The sequence below is a fragment of the Mangifera indica genome, chromosome 4, assembly GCF_011075055.1.
Source record: "Mangifera indica cultivar Alphonso chromosome 4, CATAS_Mindica_2.1, whole genome shotgun sequence".
In the NCBI taxonomy this organism is placed as follows: Eukaryota; Viridiplantae; Streptophyta; class Magnoliopsida; order Sapindales; family Anacardiaceae; genus Mangifera; species Mangifera indica.
The window spans coordinates 5,743,335-5,761,712 of record NC_058140.1 but is presented as its reverse complement, the minus strand read 5'-3'; the positions used below and the strand labels follow the sequence as shown (position 1 = coordinate 5,761,712).

The 18,378-nt window shown below is 30.5% G+C and overlaps 1 protein-coding gene across 1 annotated transcript; it reads left to right on the top strand.

Moving 5' to 3' along the window:
- The first annotated feature begins 11,791 nt into the window (after window positions 1-11,791).
- LOC123214780 (HVA22-like protein c) lies at window positions 11,792-12,945 on the top strand. Its single transcript, XM_044634759.1, has 5 exons — window positions 11,792-11,989; window positions 12,115-12,141; window positions 12,228-12,350; window positions 12,460-12,709; window positions 12,789-12,945. The coding sequence occupies exons 1-5, from the start codon at window positions 11,934-11,936 to the stop codon at window positions 12,855-12,857; spliced, it is 525 nt and encodes a 174-aa protein (XP_044490694.1). The 5' UTR covers window positions 11,792-11,933; the 3' UTR covers window positions 12,858-12,945.
- The last annotated feature ends 5,433 nt before the right edge of the window (window positions 12,946-18,378 follow it).

Here is an 18,378-nt window from a genome sequence, read left to right as displayed (position 1 = left end):
TAATTGGCACCCTTGTGGACCATTGCTTGACAAATATAACCCTTGAGTTATCTATGATTCGAGTATCCCTAAACATGCGTTAGTTAAAGAAGTAGTCAATGGTCATAGGTAGAGATGGTTGGTGGCCAATTCGAGTCACCTCTTAGAGATAAAGGAATCATTAATTTGTTACCGAACTAAAGGAGAGGACTCCCTAATTTAGACCCCTAACTCTAGTGGTATCTTTTCTATCAAATAGGCTTGGGACATGGTTCGTCTTAGGAAAGAAAGGGTTTCTTGACACAACCCTATTTGGTTCAAAAAACAATTTCCAAGGCATTTGTTCATTGTTTGGTTGGGTATTAGAGGCAAACTTATGACAAAGGATAAATTAGTAAGAATAGGCCTTGTCTCTCACAATGTGTGCCCTTTATGCAATGAGGAACTAAAAAACATAGATCATCTTTTCTTCAACTACACTTTTAGCTCTCAAATCTAGAATGAGGTACTTAATTTTTGTCATCTAAATCTTAATCCTCAACCTTGGGCTTCTTTAGTTGAAGACTTAGCTAGATATTGGAAGAAAGACAATTTCAAGAACATTGTGAGTAAATTATGTTTTGGTGCAACCGTCTACTACATTTGGAAGGTTAGGAATGATATTTGCTTTGGACGAGTTGGACTATCAAAAGAGATAATAACCATGCTTATAAAGGAATGTGTTAAAGAACGAGTGGCTTACTTGGATAACGTCACTAAGTCTAATGAAAATGAGTCAGTCATTAACAATTGGGGCATCCCTCATTCAATTTTTATATAGGCATTTTGTTTTGAGTTTGGTCACTTTGGGTGTTATGTTTCTCTTAGTTGGTTGATAACTTTCTTATAGGATAGTTGCTTCTATAAAGGATGTGGTCTTGTTTGATCTTTCTTTATGCCCTTGATTAGATATTTCTAATGGGTTTCTTTGAGTCTTTTGGCATAACCTAGGGAATTGTCCTAGTTATGCTTTGTTCTAGGCTTAATCTAGGGGTTTTGTCCTAGATAAGCCCTTGTACATTCTCTTTCTCTTTGGCATAAAATTATTAATTACCAAAAAAAAATAGTTGGCCTACTTCCTTTACTATGGATGACTACCACTATCAGCTGCAGTAATGATCAAAGAATGACATTTCCTAGAAACTTCGTTTACTGCTCTTCGCAACAAAGATTGAGACTAAACACCTCATCGTCTTCGAGAAACATCATTTAGCATTTCCCAAACATAATAGATGTCAAACATCAGTGTTTCACACCAAACTTCATCGCAAAGGGCAGTTAACGAAACTTTCTTCTCATTACAAAGAATAGTGAATTAAGAGGTATGTGACAATCTTCGTTAACTAAAGAAGTAAGGGAGATAGACCAGGAAGGAGGACATCACCAGAGATCAAGAATAAATCAACAGGTATAAATATCTGGGGTGAAATTGAAATTTTTTAAGAAGCTGGAAGGGCAGGTATATTGAAAAATATAAGTGATTGAAATCCTAGACTTGGGGGGAAGGAGGGGGGAATCAATTTTTAAACTTGAAAACTACGAAAGTCATGTTGCATTAAACTATGATTAATCAAAATTTAATGATTTAATAATATTATAATCGAGAGAAAATAAAGTTGTTTAGGATGTTATTAATGGATGTTAGAACAGTTTATTGATTTTTCTTATAATAATATTATGAAAAATGAACTGAATGGAAACAGGTGTTTAAACAAATCTTGTTTTCATTTAGATCATGGGAACGAAAATAAACTTGTCATAGGTTTATTAAATATTGTCATATATAAACTTAAGGAGTTAAATATCAAGGTAGACAATTTAGACAAGAAACTAAATTACATGATTTATCGTGTATTTTTAGTGAGTCAAAAGCTAACTAAGATAGAGAAATTAATCTCTAAAGTAAGCTCTGATTTACAAAGGATAATAACTCTGGAATGTATTCTTACTATTTTACTAAATCGATAACACAAAATATTGGCTGATGATTTTGGCTTTGTGGATACTACCATAAGGATAGGAAATTATCCTATGTCATTAACTCTTACTGATATAAAGCAAGCATACCTTATTAAAGGATATACTAAACAAGAGATAAGATAATGTATTCTTGATATCTATAACAGAAACTCATATTTTCGATAAGACTATCTAGAGTGGTTAGGAGTAAGAAGATTACTCAGCGTGGATTCTTTAATTTATACCTACTCAGATTATAACCATTGAAATCTATGAACTAGAGTTTTGGAATAAATGGTTGGATAAAGTAGAGGCTATTATAAGGTATTGGTACGATAAATCTCAGAATCTAGAAGAACCTATGATATCACCTGTTTTACTTCCTAACTAAGAAAAAACATGACAAACAAGAAACACTCAAGTAGCTCACTGCAACCCTACAAAGTAAGTATCCTAGTCTACTACCAGGTTATGCAAACTTTGTAACTCAAGAATCCTAAGAAAATTGGGAAAAAGTTGAAAACTTGTACTTAAAGGCAATAAAAGATGAATACTTTGTTTCAAAAACAGAAGGTAGAAGAAGAAATCTGGATAAAACTCTTTCAGATGTTGAAAAAATCAACAAATATTACGAAGAGGAACTTAAGAAACAAAGAAAAACTTTTGAGAAAGGGAAGACTAAAAAAATCTCTCTAGGACCAAAAATGAAAGATATAAAAAATCTAATCTCTAATCTCACAGAAATCGAGATTAAAGATGATCCCTTATAAGGAATGAAAGACCATTTACAAAGCTTGAGTACACACTTATGACTTATCCTACAAAGATAAAGTCAAACTTTATGTCTAGACCAACACCCAGACTGGTAGAAATATAATGTAGTAGAAGTTTCCTAAACATTGATTGTGTCAGTAATGTGGCTGATGCTATCAAAAATTGGAAGACTATAAACTGGGTCCATGTGTAAAATAAATCATTTGACCTAAGACAAACTTATTGGTTCTTATGATCTAAAAGCTAGTGCTGAAATCTTAGATACGATAAGGGACTTGAAGAGTCATGAAGAAATATTTGCCTTCTTCAAAGATATGCTTTCAAGGAAATTTACTAGGATAATAATATCTAGTAGAAACCTTGCAAAGGTCATTGTTTTAGAAGCTTTAACAAGGCTTCATCTTTGCAACATGTGCCAATTCAAAAATTTTTTCTATGAATATAGATAATATTTTTATTAGCTACTTGAACACACATAAAAGGTAATGAAAAATACCTCTTTTGTAAAGTTGCCCAATGGATGATAAAATAGCTAATGGGGTTTTTAAGCTACTCCTAGAAATGAACCAATTAGTTGATTCCTCAGGAGGAAGAATCAAAGTTGTAAGGCAGTTCGTGAGAACAAGACGTATGAATTAAAAGCTTGACAAAGAGGCTAAAAAGCTTAGCTTTGATGACACTTGTTACTACAACTTTGAAAGAGTCCTAAGACAATACGATTGTATTAAAAATCAATCAGATAAACTTCAAAGTAGGAAAATTAATAAGAAGAGAACTAAGTTCTTTAGAAAGGTAGGTTCAAACCTAAAAACTTTCATACTATGAGAAGAAAACCTATCTATAATAAATCCAAATTGTCTGACTATGGAAGACTTATGAGAAAGATAGGAAAAACTTTGTTAACAATGAAAGAATGAGGAGCTAAGAACTATTGTGCTACTTGTCCCTCGGGAAAAAATGCAAAAGACTATAATTGTTACTGGATATATGGCAGTACATATTACTATGCAAATAAATGTCCAAACAAGGCTGAAAAGAAAGCTAGTGTTAAGTTATTAAATATAGATGTTAGCACTAGATCTTTTTAAAAGAAGCTTGTGTTCAGATACTAGGTAAACTCAGATGATGAATCAATCTATGAACTAATTTTGAAATACTCTAACGAATCAGAGGATAACTCATCATTTGATGAAGAATACTCATCAAGCGAAGATAAGGAATCATCAACTTTTCATCGGCTAAATATTTGTATGAATAGAATAGAGAATTTAAATTAACCTTCTAATTTATTTAACAATGATAAGAAACTCATATCACTAGAAAATGATGCATCTCCTAGCTTGGTTATAAGTTCTTCTACGACCTATAAGGATACATCAATACACCTTAATGAATGGGTGATTCCAAAACTACCTCTTCGAGAAGTTTTTGAAAAATCTTCATGATAGATATTTCAGGCTTAAGGTTAGAGGATGTCCATAAAGAACCTATAAGAGAAGCCTTAACTTACTCAAATAAAAGAGAAATCATTTTATCGAATGATGATTAGCTACAGAAGGTGTGTGAACTTATAAAATGAGCAAATAACAAGTATCACTATGTCTAACTAAAAGCTATACAAGTTTGTGTACAGGGATTATTTCGTGGTGGTATGAATGTTCCTAACATTATTGGATAGGAGATGGACCACCTTTAGTAAAGCATTAGTTAGAGGTATTCATGCCAATTTAGCTTTAGGAGATTTTTATGGAATGATTTGACTAGGTTACATAGTCAGCCTTAAAGATCCAAACCTTAAAAGGATAATGGTATTACGAATTCATACTTTTAGATTGAAAGATTTATTACAATCTAGTAATGGAATTACAATCCAATATAGGATGATTTACAGATTTGTTAATTTTGTCAATCCTATATTAATGCACTCCTAGTCAAATACATAAGTGCATGGCCCAGGATCTAACTTAATTATTCTAATAAATCCTATTATGGTCAATCCTAGGCAATTACCATAGCCAAGGAATTAGGTTTTAACATTTACACTGTAGCCAAATATGGTGGAAATGGAAAAAAACCTTAGAATTAAATTAAGGAAATTGGTGACCAAGTTGACATAACTCTTCCAACTCCAAATAATTTATATTCTCTAAGAAATTCAATTTCTGAAAAGAGGATAAGAGAAGATGTAAGGCTAAGTGCACTTAGAATCAATATACCAAATAAGAATAAACCAAACAACTCGGATGTAGAAAGTTACATTTTGAGGAACTCTTTAACTAAAAGGATAATTGGTTACAACGTCGTACAAATACTAGTATATGAAGAAGAAAAAGATGTTTCATCTACACAAATGATAACAAATCACAAGTTTCATTTCCATGCACTGGTACAAAGAATTATAAATACTTGTATCAAAGTGGAATTGGAATTCCCATAATATGAACCTTATACTTTACATATTTGGTAGACACAAGAGCGATTAAATGTATAGCTAAGAAGGTTTGTTTTCTATCCAAACTATAGAAACAATTAGACTAGCCAATCATGAATATAGTCACAGATGAAAGATAGAGTGTGATGATGAAATATGTCCAAAATGTAACTATACTCTTAAATAAGAAAAAGTTCACTCTAAGAGAAGTCTTGTTACTATACTACCTAGAGGTTGACTTTATTCTTGGAAACTCATTTCTAAGAGGACAACCAAAAGTGAGGTCGTTTATCCAAGATAATGACTACATTATTTTTGGGGGACATGTTATTCCTATCTTAGTAACGCTTGAGGTTTCTAAAGTCATAAATGATTTTAGACCAAAAAAGTTGAGGCTTGAAATAGACCACATTATCTTCTATGTAAAACCTAAAGAAAAGTGGATAGAAGGAGTTAAGTTAAGAAAAGATAAGAAAATGACTTGTAGAAGAATAATTCAAAAGTTTCTTAGTCATCATAAAAACTGAGTCGGACAAGTTAGACCACAGGAAGGAGGTACCTCTGAAGCATATCCTATGAGCATAGATATAATAAGAAGGCAAGAATATTCTTAAGCATTGAAAAGTCATTATAACTCTTTAAATCTTAAAAAAATCAAGAAATTTAAAAAGGAGTTTTCTCCTTGTTTTGATGAAATGCCATTAAAACTTTAGGAAAGGAACAATATATTTGTTGAAATTAAACAAAAAAATCTTGTAGATAAAGTCAAAACAGACTCTTACAAATACTCTCCAAATACGAAAAAGAAATTTTGGAAGCAAATACTAGAACTACTAGCTAAAGGACTAATATAGGAAAGTAATAGCCCACACTCTTTACTAGCCTTTATGGTGATTAATAGAGCTAAATAGATAAAAGGAAAAGCTAGGATGGTTATCGACTATGGGACACTTAATATTAAAACTATAGATGATGCTTATAAAATGCCTAACAAATCTGCTTTACTAAATAAAGCAAGGTTTGGAAAAATCTTTTCTTGATTCAATCGTAAGTCAAGTTTTTGGCAGATCAAGATGTCTAAGGAAAGTATACCTTTGACAGCATTTACATGCCTAAAGGGATCATACGAATGGTTGGTCTTGCCTTTCAGACTAAAGTGAACACCATCCATATTCCAAAAGAAAATGAACAAGGTTTTCTTTGACTTGTTTGACTTTTTATTGTTTATGTAAATGATGTACTAGTTTTTAGTAAAACTAGAAAAAATCATATTAATCATCTAGAACAAATAACCAAAAGATTCCTTGAAAACGGAATGATTTTATTTGAATGAAAGATAGAATGGTTCCAAATTAAGATAAAATTCTTAGAAATGGAATTTAGAGATGGAGGAATCCAACTCCAAGACCACATTTCAAAGAAATTATTATATTTTTCCAATGTGCTATAATCTATACACATGTTATAACAATTTCTTAGACTAGCAAATCAAATGAGGGAATATTTCCCAAATTTGGCTAGGATAATTAACAAATTAACAAAAAATGTAATATCAAAAGTTCCATGAGATTGGACTAATAAAGATACCAACTACGTTATCTGGACAAATGACTTGACCAAGAACTTACAATTTTTAACTCTCCCAGAAGACTCAAACTCCATGATAATAAAGAGTGATGTTTCTGATTATTATTGGGGAAGAGTTCTAAAGGTCAAGGAAACTGATGATATTGAATAGATAGTTCGATATGTCTCAGAAAAATTCTTTGCACTGGAAATAAATTATCCTACTATGCAAAGAAAGTTTTAGTGGCCAAATAATGCATTAATAGATTTTAATTATTTGTAATTAGTCAAGAATTTACTTTAAAGACAAATTTGAAGTATTTAACTTCTTTTATGAAACTGTCTTTAAAACATGATAAAACTAGATTAATTAGATGGCAAATCTGGTTTGCTAAATATAGAATAAAGATTGAATATATATCTTATCAATCTATTTTTATCATAGACTTTTTATCTAAACCTATACAGAAAGATGCTTCTTATGCTCTAAATGTAGATCATCATCTCATTTAAAAAGAAATTGTCTAACTAGGAAACTTGTGAAACAAGAAACAAAGACCACAAATTTGGATATTGTTATTCAATAGGTAATAACTATTTTACAAGGAAATATTATATCTAAACAAGACAATCTAACTATTAATTAACAAGAAAGACTTGCAATACCCAAAGAATTAATACATTTTAGTCACAACATTCCCTGGAAATAAATATTTCTTATAGGAGAAATCCTAAATATCAAAAGGCTAGCATAGTCAGCATGGTGGAAAAGCAAAAGCTAGTAGTACAACAACAAACAAACTCTGATGCAAGAATAATTGCCAAGAAGAACTTTGAAATTAGATAAAGCAGCCACAAAAACTCTATGAAAAATAGAGGAAAAAATATAATTGCTGCTAAAGAATCCAATAAAAAGGAGAACTCTAAGAAACATAGAAGAAAGCCTAAAATGGCTAAAACTATCAAAAGACAAGACGAAACTGTTATAAAACATGATAAAACTATAACAATATAAGAAAGGGAAAAGAAGAAACTATAGAAAGTAATAAGTACTATAGATAGGTTCAAAATCCTTGAACACATCAAGCTAACAGAAGTCAACAAGGCATTATGGGATAACTTAGAGACTCAATGTCAAGTAGCCATTAGGACAGGCCTAGGGCTAGTAGAGCTCAGTTAATTAATGTAGAAGCTAGCTATCAGACTAGTATGGCTAGAAGTTGTTAAGGTGCATTACGAAGAAGAAAAACTCTATGGGAGATCGGTTCTTCAGTCCTAACTATTTTTAAAGACTAGACTAACAAGAGAAATAGCAAGGTTTGTTATGCCTTATCTTGAACTAGTTACTTTAGAAACACTAATAACACCACTATAGGAAGAAGATGTTAATGATCTTCTAGCAGGACTATCTATATTTTCAGATAGAGTTATGAAATTATACGTTCCATGGAAACTCTTCAAGAAAGGAAAATTTAGACTTTTCTTAAGAAGAAGATGGATTGATGTAATGTAAATCAATGTGCAAGAAGCAATGGTAGACCTTGAAATACTCGATGTGGTGAAACAGATACTATGTGTCTTGGATAGAAGGATTCACACTTTTATTGTATTATTGCCTCTTCAATTCAAGAAGATGATAATATACAAACTTGTATAAATATGAGAATTTGTTTTAGGATAAACATGGTGATAACGCTGTTAATTGTCGTTATTTTGATTTCTAATTCTCTTATGTTGTGTGAAAATTTAATTCAATCTAATGGAATTATTAATCATTTTTCACTTAGGAAGCTTTAAACATTTTCAGAGTAAGTTGCGCCAAGAAAATTAAAATTGGAGCAGACTTACTAATCAACAAAATCTGTGATGCTGACTAGGCATTGGCACGTGCAATGACGAGAACAGATTTTGAAATTTAAATTTTGAATCCAGATCAGCTGAGATAGTCTAGAAAAGTCAAAATTTGCTTTTTAAAAAAGGGTAGATTATTAGCTGGAAAAGGGGAATATTTTAGATAGATAAGGAATATATATAAGAAAGAATATTTTGGGGGGAGGATATATATCTATTTCTTTTTGGGGAATATACATTTTTTATTTTTTTTTATTTTGTTGGATTATGATTGTATCTAGAGAATTGGAGAGAGGAGGATGGCTTACAGTGGCTAAAATTTTTTCTCTTAGTTGAAAGGATTTGAAACCATGAACTACAAGGATTGTGAGATTTTTGTTCTTTAATAAATCTTTTTAATTATTCAAGTATTGATTATCATTTTGAATTATTTTTCATGATTGTGTTGGTTGATTGCTAAGGCACGCAATTAGTTCATCAATTAATATAATCTACTACTAGTTTAGGTGTTGAATATGTAATTGTTCAATTCATCTAATCGAAATGGCAATTGGGATTTATTGTTTGTTGCATCAGGAACTGTAATTTTTAGGAAAATAATCAACTAGATTAAATACAATGTCGTCCGCTTATGTTATCTTGTTTTGTTAGTCTTTCTAATTTTTAATGTTGTTTTTTAATTATATTCGAGATCGTATTCAAGTTGTTAATTAATAAAGATTAACTAGAATACATGTTTTTGGTTAATTAATCATAAGTACAGACAAGTAATTAATACCACAACGAATATTTAAATAATAAATTTGATACTTTTAGGTGTCAATGATCAATCGTAGTTTCAAGGCTAGATGTAACTGTAGACCAAGGTTTGTTTAATTGATTATTTATTTTAGATTATTTCGTCAATTTTTATTTACTGCTTTTAATTATAATTTGTATTCAATTCAGAAACCCCCCAATTTCATTGCTTTGCAAGATAAGTAATGACTTATTAATTGGAACTCTTCGAGAGAACGATTCCTAGTTTTTTTTACTACATTTTTGTTACAGGAATTTAATATTTTAATTTAGGTATAGATGACAACACTTACCACATGGTATCAAATAATGGTTCGAAAATGTCTCTATCGGACAGTTTGCATTATAGCAAATAAAGGAGAAACTTGATAAGAAGGATCGGTATTGGACTAGGGTACATATAAGAAAACTATTACAAGTCCAAGTCAAACTAGATGAACTTTTCAAGAGAAAAACTACAGTTCATATTGACAAAGAAATTGTATTAACCTCGCCAGACAAGTATGCAAAAGTTCAAGATACTCTATTAAAGGGCAAATCAAGCCCAGTTACAAAAAGTGACAAATGGATTCAAAATCTAAAATATTTCTCAACAGACTATGATAGATACTACAAAAGATACTCTTCAGTTAATTTTAACTTAGGAAACTGAAGCCCAAATTGAAGTAGAAACCCAGACTAAGGATGAAGATGAAAATGTTTTTGGAAACTTCATGGACTTAATAGACAAACCTACATCTGTCTAAGCCCAAAAAGGGGAAATAGGAAATTTGATCAGCCTAAAATAAATTATCAACATGTGGAACGCAATGAATACCCAAGATGCAGAAGACAAGTGGAAGGACAAGATGCTGTCAACACCTAAAGATTGATGGACGAGATGTTGTCAACCACTTCTACTATTATTTAACTTTGTAAAAGGTATAATAAGTGTGTTAGACACGTGAGCAACATAAACCCCAGTTTCAGCTAGAAAAAATTGCAAAGTAATTATCGTTTTGCATTGGTTGATAAGCGATTTTGTAAAATTATTAAAATATAATAATCATCAAACGGATTCAATAAGTTTTAGAATTCGGAATTCTCTTTTATATAATGAGAAGAGTTGTAAATTCTTTTAAGAATATAAAATTTAAAAGGAATTCTTTCAAACTTGTATTCTTTTAAATACTTTGAAGAATTAATTAAGGTACTTTTAAATCTCTTTCAATTATATTATGATCATATATTTAATAATATAATTATTCAATTTTTATTAAGGTACATGCATAGTATAATGAAAATGATAATTAAATTTTGATGAAAATTAAATAATAATTTTAAATAAAATTTATAAATAATAATTTTACTTTTAACAATAACAACTAAAATTAATAAATAATTAGATATTTAGGTTTCACCTAAACCTTCGCCTATTTATAATTATTTCGCCAGGTCTACTTACTTTCCAGTTCATTTCCATTCTTGTTCTTCTGTCTATTTCTGAAATGATGAGGAGTATTATGCACATAAGCTGTGGCTGTTCATATTAAAATTGACAGAATCTATGATTTATATAAATTAATAAATTTAAATTCAAGGGAATAAATATTATTATATATTAAGCTGCTTAAGCAACTGGAAGGTTTTATTCAGGGGGTACCTTATTTATTACGTGGCTGACTTTTCTTCCCTTTCCTTTTTTACTTTTAATAATGTGAATATCTGGCAAGCATCGTGTGCTCAGTTCTCCAAATTGCCCACATGAATTATTGCACCATCACCAAACAAATACTAGAATAATTCTAATAAAAAATAATATGTTTATAAACTATATCTTATTTTTATACAGCACAAACAGGACTCAAAATTTAATTAATAATATTGTGTAATCTATACTATTGGCTTCACTTCAATTTATGATAACTTTAATTTGATTCCTGTGACTATTCATCATGTTGGTTTCTTTTGGTGAAACTGACAATCAGTAATATATATTCTTTCAAACAATAACATTCTCAAGAATTGGGTCTCACAGCAGGCTCAGCTACCAAGCAATATGAAAGCTTATCATACTAGTGCATGGTGTCCCACTGAGTGGACTCAGCTTGGCTCCCGCAGGGCCCTCATGGTCTTGTCAAACTTGCAGGAGAAATCATAATTTAAGACTCGGGGTTGTGTGGAGTCCATCACGCCTTAACCCTTTAACTTTTTCCTACATTATTCTAATAAATCAAACACGGTAGCAACAGGACAAGTGGAATTTTTGTGGTTTCTGTAAGGTGGCAGGTAAATATTGGAACATTTGAGTGGAGGGTTGCGACAATTTCACACCAGATTAATTCGGTGCCTCTTTTCTCGTGCACCATAAGAACCTCCGTAAATTTAGTTCCCAGAAAAAGGCCTCTTATCTTTATATATTCTTCTTTCTTTCTTTCCTTTATTTGTTGCTTTACAGTTTTCACACTTTGAACTTTTCACTTGTACGTTCTCTTAATTAGATCTAGAACCACCTCCACACTCACACTAGCACTGGCGAAGACAGTAAAAGCAAGTAATGGGTTCTGGGAATTTTCTCCAAGTAGTTGCTAAGAACTTCGATGTTCTTGCTTTGTATGTATCTCCTTTTATTTTACATGATTGAATTTATCATAAATATTGAACATATATAGAATGCATTCTACATTTTAAAGTTAATGCATTGTTCTTGTTTTGCCTGACATTTTCTTTATATGCAGGCCTCTAGTCACACTTGTTTACCCTCTGTAAGTAGGTTTATGCTACTTGAAGACTTGAGTGAATAAAGTAGTGGAGTTTTGTTTAACATGCATGGTTTGCGTTATATTGACAGATATGCTTCAATAAAGGCTATAGAGACCAAGTCTGTTTCTGATGACCAACAATGGCTTACTTATTGGGTTCTGTACTCTATGATCACACTCTTCGAACTTACTTTTGCCAAAGTGCTTGAACTGTAAGCTATCTGGTTATTATGATCTGCTTGCAGTTGGTCCTTTTGTATAATCTCCACACCCTGTAGTTGACCCTTGAGAAAGTTTAAATCTCTTGTTTTTCATATATAGGATTGCGATATGGCTTTACATCAAGCTGATTCTTACATGCTGGCTGGTATTACCACATTTCAATGGGGCAGCATACGTTTATCGGAACTTCATTAGACCTTTCTACATGAACCCACAAAGTGCAACTTCTAAAATCTGGTATGTCCCACGGAAGAAGGATTTCTTCAGCAAACCAGATGATGTTCTTACAGCTGCAGAAAGATATATTCAAGAGCATGGACCAGAAGCATTTGAAAGGCTTATCACCAAGGTATGACTAAAAGCAATTTGCTTAAGGAGAAGTTCGCATTTTTTATTAATTAACCAATGAGGACCATATCTGTTTTCAGGCTGAGAGAGAAGAAAGGACGAGGAAGAGCAACAATTATATGATCTTTGATGATGATTATATATACTGAATTTCAGTGTCCACAAAAAATGATGTCTTGTTTTTGTGTATCCAGTTGTATTGCATTGAAAATGAGAGTGGAGTTGAATTGGAGAAAACCTGTTAATTGGTTTGGTCCTGTTTTTACCATACCACTGCTATTGCATCTGAACAAAAAAAACCAAAAGCAATATCTCTGTGAAAACAAGAGATGAATAGTTAAACCAGCTGTATTAAAAAAATAATGCAGATGGATTAATCTCCTGCAACTCTCACTTGTGATTTTTGTACACAAATTTCTTCATATTTATGAGCACCAACCTCTCAATTTCTCCAATTCTAACATTCAGCCTATACACTAGCGATGTCTTGCAATAAAACATAAACATTCAGCTCTTCATAAATGACAAGAATTTGCATACATTAAAAGATCAATTAACACTCAATCACATGATGACATATCATCATTTATACCCAAACTTGTATTCATTATAAGTGTATATAGAATTGTTCATTTTATTAAGTGTGACTTATATGTATTTATTATTTAGGCTGAAAATAACATTGTTAATTTTGTAGCACATAAGAGTATTGCTCTCTCCTTTCATGTACATGTAGTGAACCCTTAAACAATTTTGGATTGTTGGAACCAAATGGTAGAAAGTAGTCATCTCTCTCACACACTCACAACCGAAACTCAACCATTTTTAATCTTTACTCAAATTGCAGTAGCAAGACTCAAAAGGTTTCAATTAATTTGGTCGTATCGATTTTGGCATAAACTTGCTATGACACTGTATATACACATGAAAAATGGTTTGCTTGCTATTAGTTTTATTTATGGGAAATTAAAACAATTGGCCAAAACAATAGGGGTTTAAGTGAAATTGCCCAAAAAGTTAAAAATTAAGCAAAAATGTCTTATTTAGCTGCAATGACCAAAATATCTTTATATATAAACCAAAAATTTTACATATTTCTACCCTAATTTCCCCTAGTACACTGTTGAAAATCAAAGAAATTCACAAGTCTCCCACAGTGCAACATTCGCTCTTCTTTTTTGGATTTTCATTGACTTTTTTGTGTTTTTCGATGACAAAAAATGGTAAAGAAAGTTAGTATAACATCTCTAATCTTGTTTGAATCAATTTATTATTAGGATTATTACAATTTGATGAATATTTTAAGCATTGAATGTTTAGGGTTTCGATTTTAAATAATGCATAAAATGTCTTGAATCTTGGTTGTTTTGGTTGAATTTTTTAAAGTCTATTGTGTTATAGAATGTGTAAATTTGATTTGTGTTAAAATTAGGGGTTGAAATGATGATTTTTGGGGAGAAAATGTGTTAATTTAGCCAGAGATCTGACCCGAGGGACCCCTAGATTCTTTGGGGTGAATTAAATCTCTCTTCGGTTGGAACGACAACTTGTGGGATGGGGGAAAATTTAACTTTTTCAAGAATTAGGACCCATGGGAGGCGAGGCAAATCCCTAGGGGGAGTGGGGAATGTACAGTAACCCGAGGGGTGAGGGGAAATTAACTTTTTCAAAACTATAAGGTCTGTGGGAGATTAGAAAATTGATAAAGGAGCAAAGGAAAACTATAAGATCTGTGTGAGAGTAGAAAATATATAAGGGGTAAATTGATATTTTTCACACATAGGTTTTTTTTTTGTGTAGTTTTCGAATTTTAAATCTGTTTTTCCTATTCTAGGGTTTTTCAATATGTAGTTTTTTAATTTGAAATCTGTTTCTTGATTTTTGTGCTTTTGTAGGCCCATTTTATGATGCAATTATCAAATTTTAGATTGATTTTTCGGTTTTTGTTATACTAAGCTAATTCAACGTTTAGTTTTCGAATTTTATATCCATTTTTCCTAATTAAGAGTTCTTAGACATGTCATTTTCAAATTTCAAGTTCGTTTATTTATTTTTGTGCTTTCTAAGCCTGTTTTCTTATGTAATTTTTGAATTTCAGATCGATATTTTAGTTTTTTTGTTTCTAAGCTATTTCAATGTTTAATTTTCGAAATTCAGATCCATTTTTTTATTTTTGGTTATTTTAAGATATTTCGACTCGTACTTGTTGGATTTCCAAGCGATTTTTTAGTTTTTAACGTTCTATAGTATTTCAACATGTAGATTTCGAATTTCAATTTTGTTTTTACAATATTTGTCATTTTAAGGTTTTTAGACTTGTAGTTTTCAAAATTTAGTCTAATTTTTCAATTATTGTAATTCTAGTGTATTTTTATATGTATTTTTTGAATTTCAGATTGATTTTTTAGTTTTTGTTATTTTAGGGTATTTCAACCTTTAGTTTTCAAAATTCAGGGTCGCTTTTTTATTTTTGTTATTCTAGAGTATTTTGACTTGTAAATTTCAAATTTTCAAATAATTTTTTGGTTTTTGATATTCTAGGATATTTTAATGTGTAATTTTCGAATTTCAGTTCTATTTTTTTCAATATTTGTCATTTTAAGGTTTTTTGAAGTGTAGTTTTCAAATTTTAATCCAGTTTTTTTATTGTTGTTATTTTATGATATTTCAATATGTACTTTTCAAATTTCAACTCCATTTTTTAGTTTTTATTATTTCAGGGAATTTCAATGTTTAGTTTTTGAAATTCAGATCTTTTTTTTTGTCATTTTAGAATATTTTGACTTGTACTTTACATATTTTTTGGTTTTTTACATTCTAGGATATTTCAACATGTAGATTTCAAATTTTAGTTTTGCTTTGTTAGTTTTCATCTTTTTAGGGTATTCTAACATGTAGTTTTTGAATTTAAGGTCTATTTTTTTCTATATTTGTCATTTCCATTTCTGTTTTTATATCTGTTTTTTATGAAATTCTTATAAACTTTAAAATTATTTTATAGAATATTTCTCATAAACGAAAACATGACGATGGCAAATTAAGAATCCCAGATGAGTCATGACACTTTCGAGCAAAGGTTATATGTCGTGTCTAATGCACTGCCATGTCGAAGAGTAGGTCTACACTGACATCGGAGTAGTTGCGATTGTTTGAGAGGATGTTCTTTGGACATTACCTTCAATTACCAGATATCAAGTTCAATGGAGTGTTGGTGCACTCATTTCTACTACAATAACTATATCAGCGTTTAGGTTGAGATGAGTTTCGGTTTAGTGTAAATGAGGTCGATGTGAGATTTAGCCCATTCAAGTTTGCACTGATGACGAGGCTATCTTCAGCCAGATCACTACACTTTCATCATAAATTTCATCTAAATTCAAATATAGGATTAGAGATACCTACTTTTAGGGATGTTAGAAGGTGTAGTATCACGATGTTGAGCATATTTTATGGTTAGGTCATGGGGGGATGATAATATCAATGCCATCAAAATGGTCTTGTTGTATTGTTTGTATATGGTGTTGTTGGGGAATGATCGATGAAAGAAGGTATCTATAGAGTATCTCCAATTGGTTGATCACTTAGATGAATTTAATTCCTATCCCTAGGGTGTTTCGGTGTGGCAGATGACATTCGAATCAATGTCTCAAGCGAGTGATAGAGTCTACTTTAGCCAAATGTCTAACATGCGTAAATATGATATCTACAAATTTCCTGTTGCATTCCAAGTAAGTGTATATTTGCTGATTATCTATATTGATTGGTAAGAACAAAAATGAATTTAATTTAACCATTAATGTTTATATTACAGTATTTGATATATGAGACGATCGACACCCCATATAATTGGGTCGATTTGGTTGATGTTCATACGTCTCCACAGATATTCAGGTGACATACGCAAGATGTTCTTGGTTGGAGTCATATAAAAATTGTTTTCACTGGTGATAAGGTATGCAAATATTAATTGATTAGTTAATTGGTACCTTTGTTATAGCAAATAGGTTGAATTATATATTTGAATGAATAAAATGATGTTACTTTTCTGTTCCAACCTTCATCGATTGAGGCTAGACCATGGTATGCGGACATTATTCTATACACGAATATGTTGGATCCACATTCCTCCTCATCTTCTTTAGCATTCCCCCGACAAAAGATGGAGCATCATTTAAAACTGTTTTAAAATGTTTAATATCAAAATACCCCTAATAATTTTTAACTTTTTTAACCCCCTACAATTATTTAGCATTTCATTTAACACTCTTATATGTTGTCTTGTATTAAAATGCATCTATCTACTTTTATCATATCATTTAAAACCGTTTTAAAATATTTAATATCAAAATGCCCCTATATTTTTTAACATTTTATTTTACCCCTATAATTATCTAGCATTTTATTTAACACCTTTATATGTTGTTTTGTATTAAAATGTATATATCTACTTCTAATATGTCATTTAAAATTGTCTTACAATATTTAATATCAAAATATCTCTCATATTTTTATAAAATTTTATTTAACCCCTATAATTATCTGACATTTTTTTAACACCCTTATATGTTGTTTTGTCTCGAAATACATCTATCTACTCATAACAAGTTATTTCAAACCATCTAACAATGTTTAATATCAAAATGTTCTTCATATTTTCCTAACATTTTTTTAACCCTCTATAATTATCTAAAATTTTATTTAACACCCTCATATATTATCTTGTATTGAAATGTATCTATCTACTCCTAACATTTTATTTAAAATCATCTTACAATGTTTAATATTAAAATATCCCTCATATTTTCTTAATATTTTATTTAACCCCTTATGATTATCTAATATTTCTATAACACTCTCATATATTGTCTTGTATCGAAAAGTATCTATCTACTCCTAATATGACATTTAAAACTGTCTTACAATGTTTAATATCAAAATATCCCCATATTTTTTTAATATTTTTTTAACCCCCTATAATTATTTAACATTTCATTTAACACTCTTTTATTTTATCTTATATCAAAATACATCTATCTATAACTAACATTTCATTTAAAACCTTCTTACAATGTTTAACATCAAAATGTCCTCATATTTTTCTAACATTTCATTTAACACTTTAATATATTATCTTATATCAAAATACATCTATTTATTTCTAACATTTTATTTAAATCTTTCATACATTGTATAATATTAAAATGCCCTCATATTTTTCTAACACATTTAACCCTTAAATTATTATCAAAAATCAAAATGTCCCCTTTACATAACATACGAACTAGATTTAACAAATAAAATTAAGTTTTGAGTTAAGATTCGTATAAATACTTTTTTCTCACAAATTGATTTTTTTTATTTGAATTCAAAAATATAAATTTTTTTCTACCAAACGAACTCGCAGAATCAAATATTAAGTGAAAATAAGAGTGAAAGTGAATGTTTGAATGATATAAAAAATGTATGTAGTTAGGGTTGGATTCGAGCCGAGCTCAGCTCGGCTCGCAGCCAGCTCGAGCTTGGCTCACAGCCAGCTCGAGCTTGGCTCGGTTTATATATGGGCGGCTCAAGCTCGGCTCGGTTCGATTCGACTCGTTTTTGATTCGGCTCGGCTCGGCTCCGTTTGACTCATTTTTCATTATCAAAACGACATCGTTTTTAATATATATT